The 15,958-nt window shown below is 47.8% G+C and overlaps 2 protein-coding genes across 5 annotated transcripts in view; one reads left to right on the forward strand and one right to left on the reverse strand.

Moving 5' to 3' along the window:
- Positions 1-1,974: 1,974 nt before the first annotated feature.
- On the forward strand, positions 1,975-9,951 carry DYNC2I2 (dynein 2 intermediate chain 2; the record flags this gene model as incomplete). 2 transcript variants are annotated; one of them, XM_082295462.1, is made up of 10 exons in its annotated part: positions 1,975-2,130; positions 2,789-3,043; positions 3,722-3,831; positions 4,860-5,017; positions 5,447-5,556; positions 6,279-6,446; positions 6,857-7,089; positions 7,833-7,990; positions 8,573-8,906; positions 9,860-9,951. In XM_082295462.1, the coding sequence occupies exons 1-9, from the start codon at positions 2,053-2,055 to the stop codon at positions 8,809-8,811; spliced, it is 1,509 nt and encodes a 502-aa protein (XP_082151588.1). In that variant the 5' UTR covers positions 1,975-2,052. The 2 variants fall into 2 exon arrangements, with proteins under 2 accessions (XP_082151588.1, XP_082151589.1); XM_082295463.1 differs by lacking the exon at positions 9,860-9,951 and having other exon boundaries at positions 1,975-2,127; positions 8,573-8,811.
- The window catches only part of SPTAN1 (spectrin alpha, non-erythrocytic 1), a 46,234-nt gene continuing 39,253 nt past the window's right edge, over positions 8,978-15,958 (reverse strand). For 2 of the 3 annotated variants that reach the window (XM_082295459.1, XM_082295460.1), the window contains 8 exons: positions 15,264-15,281; positions 13,425-13,487; positions 12,122-12,176; positions 11,413-11,609; positions 10,963-11,016; positions 10,405-10,551; positions 9,983-10,130; positions 8,979-9,300 (listed from right to left, as the gene is read on the reverse strand). In XM_082295459.1, coding sequence (XP_082151585.1) covers positions 9,175-9,300; positions 9,983-10,130; positions 10,405-10,551; positions 10,963-11,016; positions 11,413-11,609; positions 12,122-12,176; positions 13,425-13,487; positions 15,264-15,281 — 808 coding nt within the window. In that variant the 3' untranslated portion in view covers positions 8,979-9,174. Of the gene's footprint in view, positions 9,301-9,982; positions 10,131-10,404; positions 10,552-10,962; positions 11,017-11,412; positions 11,610-12,121; positions 12,177-13,424; positions 13,488-15,263; positions 15,282-15,958 lie in introns of all 3 variants that reach the window. The other variant, XM_082295461.1, reaches the window with a different exon arrangement.

Here is a 15,958-nt window from a genome sequence, read left to right on the forward strand (position 1 = left end):
CTTTGATATATTGAAACCCCAGCAAACCAGATAAATTGGAATAAAGGATCAAAGTGCAGTTTCTTAGAACAGTCCTTGTCTGGAGCTGTTTGTTCCTTTCTCGTCCTCGGGGAAGAAAAAGCCCAGACATGCACCACGATACAGCGAACGTGTTCGACATTTGCAGTAACTTTGCATACTACTCACCAAAAAAAATGGATTTATTTTGGTCTGTTTCACATACTTAAATTCCAGTTTTATCTCTTTGCCATCTCAAAAAACTCCAGACTTTTCTCCTTAAGTTCTCCGAACAAGTTATTTAAAGTTTTTAAATTGCAGTTTGTGCTTAGCATTTTTATGATGATGCAGCCTGTATATTAATTCACACTCATAATATTTACTCCTCTACTAAAGAGTAATATGCCTTGGCAGTTCTAATCATACCAATTAAAGATAATTTAATGATGACTGAAGATGATCTATTTATAGAGGATAAATCTTAAATATGAAGACCCTCTTAGGAAAACCACTCTGCTATTGGGTTCAAATATTTAGTATTAGTTTTTCAACACATGAAAAACTGCCCCATGCAGTGACGCAAAGCAAGGAGCCTGTCTGCAGGAGAAGCAGGCTGGGAAAGTCCTCAGAGTTAAATCCGGACATTGCTTGCACTTCCACATGAACCAGCTGCTGCTGGAGACACCAAACTTGAACTTTGGAAAGTCAGGTTAACTCCTGTGCTAATCAGAGAGAGATGTCAGGGCTAAAAGGGCCATCAGTCCAGCCCAAGAGTGTTTATGCTTTTATGTTCTTGGCTCTTCTATAGGGCATCGTGATGGTTCACACCAGTCAGGGGAAGAATCACAGGAAATACCCAGCCAGGATTTGAAAATCTGGAGGATTCAGTTCCACTGAGACCTTTTGCTTTTGAAGGAGGTGCCACTGAACCTCTTTCTGCTCCAGTTTCACTGTCTGTAAAATGGCTATAAGAGTTCTTTACCAGGCGTTTTAGGGACTCTTACTTCACTATTAATTGTGTCGTATTTTAAATTCCTCAGAAGAGCCATTGCACTCAGATCTGATATAAATGGACTCACATGTGCTCAAGAGGTGAAAGCACTACAACCGTTCTGAGCTCCTACTCTGTATCCTGCAATCTTGATTCCTGCACACAAGCCAGACTCCTTCCCAGCAACAGCCGGAATAACTCCACTTAAGTTGGTGCATCTGTGCCTGCTTATGCCAGCACTAAATTTAGCCTGTGCATTCATCATCAAGTTGTTCCAATGAGTTAGTTAGAAAAAATCTCCAAGCAGAGTCATACCTGTTCGGAATAATCACTTAAAGAAGCTGCACCACCAGTCACTGTCCCTGCGGAAGGGAACAGCACAGGTTATCCACCTACCGGGGCTGTTACCAGGGGCCAGGGTGACTCCCGGAGAGCTGCCCCGCAGGCGTGCAGCCAGCTCGGTCACGCAGTAATTCACCCTCGGCACAAATTACCGTAACTCCCCCATCAAAACCAACCAAGGTAGAGAGCAAAGCAACGAGCCAGAGCACACCCCGGGCACTAAGTGTGCACTGAGCCGGCCCCCGGCCTCATTCTCCGGGCAAGCACACGGCGACAGCCGACCAGAGCTTCCCTCACGAGGCGCCCAATCCCCCCTCCCCGCCGCCATCTTAACTCCGGGCAGCCCCGCGCCCTTCCCCTGTGCTGCCACTCGTGGCCGCGGCGGGACCAGCCGGGCCACAGCGCAGGGAGCGACCGAAGGGGAAGAAGAAGCCTCCGCCGCACCCACGGCCCTAACAACGGTGTCGGGATAACCCGCACCCCTCTCCCGCATGGAGCCGCCGCCCACCCAGCACAGCCGCTCCGCGCCCTTCCCCAACATGGCCCCGCCCAGCTCAGCGTGCCGCTCGCAGGCCGGCGGGCTCGGCGCTCGGGTGACGCCATCGCGCAGGGCCGGTCCCCATGGGAACCGGAGGCGCGGGCGGCGGGAGCGCGGCAGGCCGCGACCGCTGGGAGTGACCCCCGATCCCCCCGGGGACCGCCGGGCCCTCTCCGGTCCCGGCATGTTCGCGGACAGGACGGAACCCGGTGCCGACGTGCAGTCGCTGTGGAGGAGCGCCCGGAGCGCGCGCTGCGAGGTGGTGAGAGACCCCCGGGAAGCCCCGCTCCGCGCTCTTGTACCACCGGGCCGGGCAGGGCGCGGCTGTCAGGGCTGCGCCTTCCCCGGACCTCCTGGGATCGTGCCCTGACGTGCCCCCTCCATGTTCGTCCGTGGCCCCTCCGCAGGTCCCGCGGCTCCAGCGCGGCCCGGGACCGAGACCTCCCTCTCAGGGAGTTGTTGGCACCGTGCAGGGGCCGGGGACACCGGCTCTGTCCCTTCAGCGTTTTGCTGATTTAGCCCCTGTGTGCGAATCGGCAAAGAACAGCCCGTGCGGCTGCCGCCCCGCAGTTTGAGAATTGATAATTCTGCCCTGTCACCGTGTGCGCTGCTCGCTCATTACTCTGGAGCTCGCTGCCTTCTTGCCTTCTCCCGTCCTTCCCATTCCGTGCTGTAAAGCACTGCCTGAATCTGACTGGCATGCGGGCATCTCTGCCTCAGATCAGATCATGAGAAAGTCACAAGTGCATCACCAACACCTGGGCAGGTACGAAGGTACCCTGTGTTTAACCATGAACCAGAGCTGTGCAGAAGGGCTGGAATGTCTCATTGAAACGGCAGGACGGGGAAGGTGCTTTGAATGCTTTGTGCAACATTTGTTTCTCTGCTTGGTTTATAGACTGCCTGTCTTCTTTTACTAGAAAACTTGCCAGACTGGGAAAATTTCAACAGCAGAAGCTGCAGTGCAGTCTCATACAGCCCAAGACACTGCGGTGCAGACAGAACTGAGGAAAGATGCTGTCCAAGACTTCCAGCAAGAAGTCCAAGTAGATTACACTGGGCTTCTGTCATTCCTTCAGAGAGTGGAGGATGCTGTTATCAAAGAGCTAAATAAAAACTGGAAAAGTCATGCCTTTGATGGCTTTGAAGTGAACTGGACAGATCAGGATGAAACAGTAAGTGACAGAATTCAGGTCATTGTCCACACGGAGCTGGTTGCAGTTACTCTGTTAGTTCTAGTCCTTACTGCTGTAATTGTTCTTGCCAGGTTCTAATTAAACATTACCAGTTGAGTTGCCTTGGGGTTTTTTTCGTCTTTCTCCTTCTTTGGTTAAACTGTTCTTCCTGCTGGTGACTGAGCTGTAGCAGCAGTGAGAGGAGGAAGCCTGCAGTTGGTGTAGGCTTTTCTTCAGCCCCTTCAAAGCACTCCAGCCTAGCAGGGATCTAGGAACAGTTGCAGTCAGTGAGTTGGCAGCTCTTCCTGCTTAGATTATGTTTGTTTAGTGCATGGTGCTCAGGAATGGAAGCAATTTGTATCAGACAGTACATGTTGGGACTGGCATTTTCAAACTGTTACTTGTGGAGCTCAGCAAGTGCCAGACTCGCACCTGGCAGCTGCTGTAAACTCTCAGGCACAGCCTTCCAGAGTGTGTACTCTCTTGAGAGGTTGTGTTTGAGTGACCCTTGTGTTGTGGGTTTGTTTCCCAACAGGAATTCAACAACCTTTTCACATAAATTCTTGGACTGAGGAAACCCCACACTGTAATCACACAATCACATCAGCGGTGGGCACAAATCTCATTTCTCTCTGTTTGGGGATTGTTGCTTCAGTGCTTGGATTTGATCTCTTCCAGGTGTTGTGTTTGCATACCTTGTCATACTCAGAGGCTCAGGATCAAAACCTGCAGGTCACCAGTGTTTCATGGAATGCCACGGGATCTGTCATTGCATGTTCCTATGGCCGGTGAGTATCCGGATGGATTTGGGAGTGCAGCTGAGGCTGATGTGATGTCTCAGGCTGACCTGAGATCTAGATATGTTTGCTTTCTCTGCAGTAATATACTGACATATATATATATATCTATATATACACACCCCTTATGCAAGTTAAATAATTAATCTTCAAAGTAACAAAATCTCAGTCAAGTCCTGAATTATATCTTTTATTTCTTCTACCTTCCCCCCACCCTGAATAGGGATACATGATCTTACTGATTTGTTTCTAGGTAGATTCTGTTTGAAAAATGTGAAGAGCAGATGCAGTTGCAAATATCTGTAGGTGAGGTTTGGGAGAATGTGCTTTATCTTCACTGCGATCGTGATGTTTAATGTGGTCTCTGAGCACTCTGGATGAACTTGGCACCTGTTCACGCATGTGCCTGGTGCCATGGAATGTAACAACACATGTTTAAGGATTTCTGAAATAAGGGTTGCACAAATCATTTATCTAATCCATTAATGCCTGTAGCAGCCCCCTCTTTCTTGGCCCTACTGCTGCCCTTATTCTTTTTCTTTAATGCTCTCCTTTCCTTAGATTAAAAGCCTCAGCAAAAAGGGTATCCATGAGGGAATATGTAGGGAAGAGTAAAACAGGGCAAACCTGTATGTTAGTTGCTCCTTCTGCTCTCCCAGCCTACAACAGTTTGCAGATGAGGATGTGGTTTCTGTGTCTGTGGGTACCCTCAGCAGAATTCCTTCCATGAACTTTCCATATGCACCCTTTTGATTGTTCCCATTATTTAAATGGTGAGTAGGTCTTGGAATAGGGAAATTGTACCCGAAATTTACTGGCTAGCACTTTGTTGTAAGCACTGATATGTGCCCTGGCAGATCCTGGATAAACCAGCCAACAGAGAAGTTCCATCCTCTCATGATTCCTTCATGGGGGAACACAAAGCAGCACATTGAGGTGACCAGTGGGGTATCCCAGAGCTCTGCAGGACTGGGAGCCCCTGGAACACACAAGGCAAGATGTAGCTTTTTGTTTTTCAGGTTGGATGATGGGGACTGGAGCACAGAAAAATCCTATGTTTGTACCTGGAATCTGGACAGAAGAGGGTTGAATCCACAGCACCCTGACCTGGTGGTGGATGTTCCCAGTTCTGTCATGTGCCTGGCTTTCCATCCCTCCCAACCATCACTGATAGCTGGTGGGTTGTTCTTACCTCAGACCATGCATGAAACATACCCTTTTTTCCTGCAACCTGGATCCTTTGGTTTCTCTCTCAAAGTTCAGCCTCAGATTTCCTGTAAAAGGAAGTGTTGCAGCCCTCAAACTGAGGAACTGACGCCCACTAACACAGATAAGTGCACTGTTGCATCTGAACTGGGACTTGCTGCCTCTTCAGTGACATCTGCTTTTTTATCATCTTCTCAGAGAGAGGTGACAGAAGGAAATCTTGTCCTGGCTGTAGGGGAATAATATACTTATTTCAGCAGGGCAATATTCTCTTACACCAGACCTGGCTGTGCCCTGCACAGAGCTGCCCAACCTTTGAAGCTGGTGGGTCTGTTTCTGCCATTGCTCCATTTGTGCATTTGTTCTGAGCTGTCAGACCTTAGATGTTTTGTCCTTTCAGGTGGCCTGTTCAGTGGGGAGTTGGTGGTGTGGGACACCAGCAGGACAGAAGACCCTGTGATCTGGAGGACAGGGATGACAGATGACACCCACACTGACCCAGTCTATCAGGTAACAGAGAACATTGACAGCAGACAGGGCTGGGGCAGGTGAGAGTTGGCACTGCTCTTTGTCATCCCTTTGGTTCCCAGCCACAGCCAGGCAGTTCACAGACATTGCAGCAGTTATATTCTTTTCTGGTTGGCTATTTTCCCCCAAATCTAGCTCCTGAACAGACACTTAGCCTGTAAAAAGTAACTTCTCCCAGTCCAGGATAAATTAAGAGCAGACCATTCTCAAACTGTAATCATTTATTAAGGGAGATGCCGCCAGTGATACTTGGAGTGGTTTAAAAACACAAACAGCAAAGTGTCACTGATCCTTGGAAGCTTAAAGCCACATGCTTTAAGGGGATTTACAAGCATGTCACGCGGTCTGGCTTCCTAAGGATTTTGCCTTCTGGGGCCTTGTGACTCTGGACATTCTGTGTATTTTTCTCATCTGATAGTCAGGAAAATGCTGTTGTTTGGAGCTGTGTGAAAGTGCCATAAATGCCCATCCCAAAACTGAGGCCAGGTGAACCATAGAAACTGCAAAGGAGATTCAGCCTAAAAACCTGGCTGCATTTCTCTCCTTGCATCAGTGTCTGTGCCAGCTCCCAGCAGAAGCTGGTTTGGTACCAGGCTGGTGCCTGGCTCTGCTCCTATGTCCGGGTAGATAGAGTCACCGCAGGCTGCATGGGCTGGGCAGTTGTGACAGTCCCTGTTGTCCTGAGCTCATGGCATTTGGAACAGGTTAACTGGTTACCTGACACCAAGCACAGAAACCACTCCCGGCTGTTGAGTGTGGCAACAGATGGTAAGATCCTCGTGTGGAGGGAGGAGCGGGATGGGCAGCTGGCCTTGGCCGAAGGATTTGCCATCGTGGCTCAGCAGATCCCTCGCAGCACTCGGCTGAAGAAGGTGAGTTCAGCAGCTCAAAGAGTGCTCTTTCCACAAAAACACTCTGAACCCTGGAGCCCAAGTGTCAGAACTTGCCCTGCTCCAAGAAGGGCCAGGAAGAGCCCCTTCTGAACATGCTAACCCTTGATGCACAGCTCCTTTACCATGTGGAAATCATTCTTGGAAGACTGGCAACAGCTGAGGTTTTGCCATGCTCTAAAGAGAAGTTTCTGGGATGGAGAACTTCCTTGTAATGTTAATTTATGTGAACCCCGTTGTAGGAGGGATTCAGAGATTAAAGGCTGAGCAGAGCTAGAAACACAGAGCTGTCACCAGCAGTGCTGTGAACAGCCCACTGACGCCCCAGCAGGCTCTGCCCACGTGTGCCTCTCTCTGGAGCCCCAGCTGACACCAACTCTCTCTTTCCCCAGATGGCCTGGGGAGAGGCAGCCGTGGGGGTGACCTCGCTGTCCTTCTCACACTTCGATCCTGGTGTGTTTGTTGTGGGCGTGGAAGGCGGCTATTCCCTGAGGTGCTCCACTGCAGCGCAGACTCTGGCTCTCCTGCGGCCGGGTGGCTCCGTTCCCCTCAGGGCACCGGCAGAACTCGCCTTCTCCCCTCATGCTGGACCCGTGTACTCTGTGAGCTGCTCGCCCTTCCACAGGCAAGTGCTGCATGTGGGACACTATCGTTGCCAGGCTCTAAACACAGATTTTTCAAATAGCCCCTGGGGGTGTGTACAAGTTCCAAAAAAACGGTCACCTGGCATTGGGAATTTCCGGTTGTAGGAGAAACAACATCCACTGGCTCTGGTGAAGCTGCCTACTGGAATATGCTGCATATGGGCACATGAGCAACATTAGCACATTCCTTAGATCAGCCTGTTTGTTACAATTAAAACTCAGTTTAAAGCCAAGGAGATGAAAAAGTCCTTCACTTGGGCAGATCACTAAGTATCTTACTAAAGATTTTTCTGACATCAGAAAACTCACCAGTAGCTGCCAGAATTTAATTGAGAAGCTCCCATCTCTGCCAGCAATTCACCCCACCATCCGTGGAGGCCCCAAGCCCTGTTTCTGTGAAACATGCTGACAGCCCAGGTTTGCATTTAATTTGCATGAGACAAGCCCAGCTCGAACAATGTCCAGCTCTAGATCAGCAGTTCTCACGAAGCCCTGGGCCACAACTCATCAGTGGTCAGTACAAGCCCTCATTAAGCTTAATTGAGGGCAGTAACAAAGCTACATCTCTACAGCCCACAGCACAGCCTGGCAATTGCTGCTTTAGGAAACACAGACCTTTACAAAGCAGGAATATTGTCCAAGGTCATGCTCCTTGACTGATTTTTGTTCTTTATCATTAGCAATAAAACAAGAAGAGTTGTGTCTTGCTTCCTCCCTCCCCCAGGAACCTCTTCCTGAGCTGTGGGACCGATGGCCAAGTTCACTTCCACTCCATGTTGCAGACACAGCCCCTCTTTGCTCTGCAGTTATCCAAGAAATACCTGTTCTGTGTATGCTGGTCTCCAGTTCGACCACTGGTTTTTGCAGCTGCGTCTGGGGAAGGCAAGTAGCTGCAGGTGCCTCCTCTTGAGCATAAAATTAAGGTGTGGTGGGTGTTAATTAGTCAAGTCGATTGTACTGGTTAGCAGATCCCACAAGCACAGAGCAGTGGCTGTTGTCTGCACTGTGTAATTAGTACAAAGGAGTAATTTCTAACTTTAGCAAGGCGACCCAGCACAGTTATTTTTCACTTCTGATGGTACCTTTAAATCTGTTGCCAAAGTCATGCACAGAAATACAGTACAGCAAGATCACTGTGGCTCAATCTATTTCCAGCTTGTTTTTGACATCTACTTCCAGAACTAATGGTTTAAAATGAGAACTTTTTCCTTAGAAAATTGCCCAAGCATTTTTGAGTTAAAGAATGGAGATTTCACGGAATTTGGCAAGCTGGTTTCAGGTTTCTGACAGCAGAACAAATCTGTGCTGCCTGCAGTGATGTCAGCTGTCTGTCACAGCCTAGACACCCATCAGCAGGGGAAACAGCTTAAAAATAACTCTCAGTCCCAGACTAAGCAGATACTCACCTGCTGTTAGATACGATGTCTGTTGCCATGAAGCTGCAATGAGTGTCTGTGTCTGCAGGAGAGGTGCACCTGTTTGACCTGGCGAGGAGCATTCAGAAGCCCACTGTGTCCCTGAAGCAGTCCATGAGCGACTGCCCCGTGTATTGTTTGGAATTTAACACCAAGCACACGCGGCTCCTGGCAGCAGGGGATGCTGCTGGGACAGTCAAAGTCTGGCAGCTGAGCTCTGACTTCACTGAGCAGGGACCAAAGGAAATGAGTTACCTGGAACAGCTGGCAAGTGAGATCATGGACTAAGGCAGCAGCACAACAGCTATGTGAAGCTTGTAACTGCAGTGACTCCAGGAACAGTTCCTCACTCACCTGTTCTAGCATTGGCCTGGAAAACTCAGGTAACCAACACCTGGAGTTGCCTCCATGTAACAGTTAAATTTGCATTTAGCCATTAAACACAAGATGATGTGGTTCGACCAGTAACTTTTATTGAAGCACACTGCAACATGTTTCTTTTCCCTAAGAGTTTTAAGCTAAGCACTTTAAGGTTACATCATAAAGTAACATTGATTATTGTAGAGCACAAAGAGAGAGAGAGACACATGCAGAACTACAGTCAGCAAACGTGAGCATGTCCTTTGCATCTTTTGGTACTAGTGTTTCAGATCAATTCACAAAGAGTGAACGTGTAAATTCTATGTAGTCATAGGCAGAAGGCAGTTCCCTGCCCTTGCCATCCATGTAGGGTTTCATGTGAGAGATGCAATAATCGGCCTGTTCCCGGGTCAGGTTCTGAAAGAGAGAACAGCGAGGGGGTGAGAGGGCTCTGGGGCTGCCAAGGGGCATTGACAGGCAGCCCTCCCATTCCCCAGGGCAGAAACCAGAGCAGCACAACTACGCCCAAGATGGAAATGCTCTCGCTGTTGGTACTATTTGGTTACAGGTTGGAAGACCTGACCAGAGTCTTCCCACCGAATAGAAGACAGAACAGGTAACTGGCACAAGGAAGCACTGCAAACTCTTATTTCCCTGCCAGCTGGTGGTATTCAGACAGGAAAAACTTGCTGTCTTGGCAGGGCAGCAAGAGGGAGGAGATGTTCATACTGTATAAGCTTAGGCTCAAGCTTTTCCTTTGAATCACTGTCTGGAGAAACATCCCCCTCTAGTTTCCCAAATGATGGAGGGGAAGCTCCAAGTTCTGAGGACAGTGCATTCCCTTCCAGGCCTTTGAGTAGCTCTTGTTTTACTGAACCTGATCGGTTCTTTGATATGTAAAGCTTTTCCTCTTCCTCTATAGAGCCAAGAAAGCAACTGAGTAAGGCTGTCACAGCAATTTCTGTGTTTGCTGCAGGGGATCTCCTGGCAGGGTCAGAACTGAGCCCCAGTGACATGAGCCTCCAAGCCACTAGTGCTGGGCTTCATCTGAACAAAAGTCTTGTGTGTTCCTCCCTGGGGGTTGACAACCAGCACTTACCTGGTAGAGCTCCTCCTTGGTCACGTAGGGCTTCCCCTCGGAGCTGAGGGCACGGAAAGCGCTCTCGATCTCCTCGCTGGATTTCACGTTCTCCGTTTCCCGGCTAATCATGAAGGCCATGTACTCCTGCAGCGAGACGTGTCCATCCCTGCCAGCGAAACACAGTGTGAGCACCCAGAGCACAGCACTACCAGGCCCTCCAGAGAGGGCCTGGAACTGTTCTGGAAGGAGTGGAAGTCTTAACGCAGGAGACTCAACACCAGATCATTCTCTGAATTTCTTCTTTACAAACGACAGTCTTGCCTTCCTAAAAGCTTTCACGTGAGTCATTGTAAAAATAACCACAGCTCTCAGCCTGTGAAGGACCTTCCAGCCAACACCTCTGTGTATTTTACAGTACAAGAAAGGTCCAACCCACGTACCTGTTGGGATCTACAGTGTCAAGAATAGACTCAAACTCAGGGTCTGGCTCTCCTTCCTCAACCATGGGCAGATCGTAGCCGAGAGAGCGCAAGCAAGACTTAAACTCCTGGTGATTAAGTCGTCCAGATTTGTCCTTGTCAAAGTGCCTAAAAACATAAAAACAGAACCCACCATGTGTCAGTTATTGAATCCTGAGAGCTGTAAATGGGGCTGAAAACTACATCAAGGTTACAACCAGCCCCTATTCTGGACAAATGAGTTTGTATCAATAAAAAATTCTATCTAGCATACATGAAAAATACGCACAAATTCTTAACTTTGCTTGAAAATCACCCCTCCCCCACAAAAAAAACCCCAGCTGTATTCCCAGCTGGAATGCATTGGCACTGCCAGCTGCAGGGGCTGGAGGCTGTTGCCCTCTGGCAGAGAATGGAACAGCTCGGCACAAAGTGGGGCAGACAACAAAGGAGCCACAAATGGGTCCTGTAAACAGGAGCCATCCATGTGCCAGGAATATCTCCCAAGGCTTCCTCTCTCAGGTGTTCCCTGCAACTCACTTGAACATCATGCTGAATTCCTTCAGGGCCTCCTCGGTGACTCCAGTGGTGTTCCTGAAAAGGAAGCAGCAAAGCTGATTAACAGTTCCTGAGCTGTGGTACTCTGAGTCCAGCAGCTGCACCACATGGTGAGGACACAGGAACAACCAACCATTCAGTGTGGGAACACTTGTACACACTTATTCCACAGAATAAAACTGTTCCACTAAGATCCCACCACTGCTCATGGCCAATGGGAGCTATTCCAAAACTGCCCACTTCATCCCTCTGAAGGGAACTGGGAGGTGGTGGGGATGTAGAAGCCCACTGCATCCATTGGTCTGAGCACAGGAGAGTCCTTGGCACAGACCATGCAAGGCTGGCTGCAGGCACGAGCAGCTGTGGCTCCTGTCTTCCCCCCCCCCCCCCCGCCACTCAGACACTTCAAACCACACGTGGGCCAGGTAGTACCGGGCTTGGATCTGCTGTTCCAGGTTGTGTTGCATCCTCATCCCCAGCTGGTCCAGCTGGTCCCACTGCTGTGCCAGCCCCACAGTGCTGTGTTCTGTGTATTTGTTGTCCAAGATAAGTGCTTCTTCCATGGCTGCTCCAAGGTCCTCAATCTTCTTCAGCTGGCTCCTCATAGCTCGGATCTCTTGGTGCTTGCGCTGTGAGAAGGGAGCAAAGAGGAGAGAAATCATGGAGCACCAAAAAAAAAACCCAACTACCTTAAAAAGTTAGAACAGAGGCTGGCAGGGGAGGAAGGGTTATACTTTTCTCTTTCTCCTAGGACTTTATGTACATAATACTGGGATTTGTGAAATAAGACTCAGAGCAATGTTCACCTTCATGCTCGCTATTGGAAATCAGGGCTTGCAAACCAGTTCTGGAGACTAAAAAACCTCTTAGGTTCATGGGAAATATGCTGAAAATACTGTATCCTCTCTCCCCTAGCCCACCTCCTTTAGGAAAAAGGAAAACTACATCAGTGTTGTTTAATGGCCTGTGATGTAAGTAGACATCAGATACGTAAATAGATAATCCCAGAGGTCTCTTCAGTATTCCAAATGTCTAAAATCAATTAAGATTTTCCCATATAATTACATGCATTTCCCTTTCCCACCCTGTGTTCCCAAGCCAGCTGGAAATGCTGTTTTACCCATAGGTGCACATCACTTACTTTAGTGGCTTCCAGCTGTGACTCCAACGTTCCTGATTCCTCCACCATACATGATCTAAACACAGAACAACAGTGAGAGAAGGCACTTATCTCGAAAAAAAAGGCATGTGGGGCTTGAAATTAACAGTCCTTCCTTGAAATGAAAAATCCTTTCAGGTATTTAAACACTGGTTTTGTGTTTTGTTTATTCTGACTCATCCTATTTCAGACTGACACTGTACATTTTTTCTGATTCTTATTTCTGTATATAGTTAATTTCTAGCCCCATTTGAAAGGCAACGTGATCAGCAGCCACACTTCATGCCAGACTGAAAGCACCCGCTTTACTGGACCTCATGGAATTAGAATTTAGTGCAGTTCCACCCCCCTGCCCCGTGCCCAGCACACACCACACACACCAACTGCAGGTGAGTCACTGGGGATGGGCTGTATTTGCAGTCAGGTACAGGAGCTCTACAAAGATGTGTTACAAAGGGGAAAATGAGGGTAAAAAAGGATGGTGAGAACTACTGGTTTGGTTGAAAAGTAATCTTAATGAGGCATAATCCTTGCAGAGAGCTACAGACCTCTGCTGCTCAGCAGTGCCTGGTGGAAAAGTGCCTTTCCCACCCCACCTCTCCATGCTGCACCTAGAGCAGCTGAGGCTCAGCCACTCTGCCCAGTGATTTCCACCCTGACCTTTACATGCAGGTCACCACTGTGGCCAGGGGCTCCAAGATCTCCTTCACACAGACTAGCTATGGACAGTCTCTGGATGCTGCTTTTCCCCCACCCCAAGATCCCAAGCAATTTCTAAGCAGCCGTGTTTGGGAATCTCTGTCCTTCCAACACATACGGTGAGAGCTCGCACTGGATGACCCACACATGGACAGTGAGTCTGGGTGCTGTGCAGGTAGGGTGTCCTCTGACTCGGGTATTTAAGTTCCTAAAACCTGAATATCCGTTATTTCAGTCACTAAAACCAGTTTTTCATCCCCACTGGACTCTGTACTCCCACATGCTTTTGAGCTTCTTGAGAATGGGGATTTCAAGTGCTGAATTACTCTGTAGCAATGAAAATGCACCAAACATCTGGGTGTTTCTCACCACAGGGTTAAGGCTCAGACTCAATGCCCGCCTAGAGACGAAGCGCGCACCCAGAGCCTTGAGCAGGAAGCTGGGAACCAACCGTGGAAAGAACCAACAGGGAAACAAACCTCCAAGCATCTCTAAGCCGTGAAAGTTAGTTGGAAGGAAAGCGAGCCTTGGAATTAAAGAGTGCGTTTGAAAACCAAAGTGAGGTAAGAAAATAAGAGGAAAAAACCTTCCAGATAGATCATCCCCAACTTCATACTGATAGACACGAATGACACGACGATATGCTATGCTAGTCAAAGGAAAGAAACCAAGTAAATTCCAAAAAGGAAGAAAGAAAGAACAGAGGAAAGAACACACCAAAACACGACCACTGCAGTGGAGCCACACTCCAAGCCAGCACTGCCTTGCAGCAAACACAAGCAAGTTCTTAATGAGAGAAAATTATTTAAATGCTGATTGCACATACACAAAAATAAACTGTTATTATTTTAGTGTAAGTCACAAAAAAGTGAGTCTCGCTAAGAGACAAACTGAAGTTTTGCAGTTAACTCATCTACAGGTTGTTTAAAAGCATTTTTCTTCCTAAACTCCAAATTGTTCTTACTCCCTTTCCCCAAAGAACATCCTTCCCAGGCAGTGCTGGGCACACACAAGCTGCAAAGCAAGGAGTGTGCACGGCAGCTCTTCTTCTGACACTTCCCTGAAGCTCTGCCTTCCCTCTTGCCAAGCCAGGCTAAGCACAGCCAGTGCCTCTTGGAACTAAATCCATGTTTTTAATCTATTCACACAGAATTAGGGACAAATTCTGCCTGCCGTATCAGCAGCCCTCTGGTAATTTGTTCAACAAAAGAGCCTGGCATGAGGATCTCTAACTCTGACCCTGCATCTTTCAGTGAATGGCTCCTTTCTGTTCACTCGTTCTTGGATACCAGAATTAATCTACAACACTACTTGACAAAGGAGCAGGGAATTCAGCATCCATTCCAGGAAAATCTGCTCCGTTCCATTAAACTGTACAACAAAAACAGGGCAAACTATTTTTATCTGGCAGAACACAAGAGACTGTGATCATTACAGAGCAAATAAGCAGCAGAATTATCTGCTAAGATTCCATTCTTTTATTAAGAAAAGCTTTCTCTTTAGGAGCAAGGCCCTGGCCTCCTCCAGCCCTGTGCACAGGCTCAAACACAGCCTCTACCCTGGTCCAGACACTGTTTGTTGGCATTTGACATCACATCACAAAGCTTCCACTGTGCTCAGACTTGTCCTGCTGAAGAAATTTAAACTGGACAGACACATTTGCAGAAGCTTTGGTAGTCTGAAAACATTTCAAGATCTTATTATTTCCTTTCCACTTCCAGAAAAATGGCCAGCATACATTCTCATCAGGAACTATTCCTGTGGACACAGAGTGGGCTTAAAACTGCTGGCAAACTCCAACGGCTCCATGGATTCATGTTGGAAGATTGGTTTTCTCCTGTCAAGGACGAAATCTGTGTGGGCCATGTTCTGCAGCAGATTAAAAATGGACAGTTCATATTTGCAGACTACAGAGTTTTAAGATACGTAATTTCAGCAAAATGTTGTTGTAAGAATCTTCCCTTCTCCTTATCAAAACCAGTCAATACTTTGGGGATTTCATTGTTCTCAGAACAGCTATGGTCAAATGCTTTATTTCACTAAGCCAGTCTCTTAAGCTGAAAAACTACAAATGTCAGAATAGCCTGCCTTTGGAAAGCAGCTACATTCTCACATATCTTCTCAAATTAGGGGCCTTTTCCTGTGCAAGCCCTCAGAGAAAGCAAGAGCAAAAGTCAGGACTTCCATGGTGTGCCAGTGGCTGCCCATTTTAATTCCGCTTTTGACTAGGAAATTATGTTTCTACTGGTTTATAGTTAACTACTCCATAATCTTGTTTCCTGTGTCTGTGCACCTCAGCAAAAGGTTGCTCTTTTCAAATAAAAGGGGTTTGAGCGCAGCTTTCACAAGCGATGTAACAACAGGAGAAAACACACAGAGCAGAACACATGACCAAAATCTGAAAGATATAAAATTCAATACTAACCCATCTAGTAGGTAAGTCCTGTAGAATGTGAAGATCCAAACATCAGGCAGCAGGACAGAGACAAGACAGTAAGAGAGGGACAGAGATTCGGGTGGGAAGCAAACATCAAAAAGTTAAAAAATCATATTTATATTTCATTATTTCATGAAGACACAGAACTATTTGTAAACACACAGACAGAATCACAGGGTTACAGGGAACAGAAGTCACCTCCTCTGACCCCCAACGTAAGCCTGTCAGAGCTGCTGACAGCACTGACTGAGCACAGAGACCTGCAATGCTCAACCTTGAGAGTTTTTATTTCTAACACAGTTGTTAAATCTTTACTCCCTCGCCTTTGAGAGGGTTATTATTAGACAGCAGCCCAGAGAAATGATTACGAAGTTTTAAGCTTTTTTGACATCTTCTTTGTCTAGTTGAACTCCAGTAAGATTCCAAATACACTACTCAATACAAAAGGGGCATTAACAGAAATGCCTCTGGCACTTCAGAGTCTGCTTGGAGCTATTAGTGCTCTATCTCCCCAGCTGTGCTGCAGCCTAGTTCAGGAATAACTGGAGAAAAATGAAGTCCTGGATAACTGGAATTACTGCAGAAAAATGAATTCAGAAATAGGAACATTTTTAAAGTCTGGTGTTTCAGGGCTTTCCTGTCCCGTGTAGCTAATGGGGCCTCCCTCAAATCCCAGCTGCATG

This window comes from Coloeus monedula (assembly GCF_965178545.1).
Source record: "Coloeus monedula genome assembly, chromosome: 21".
NCBI classification, from domain to species: Eukaryota; Metazoa; Chordata; class Aves; order Passeriformes; family Corvidae; genus Coloeus; species Coloeus monedula.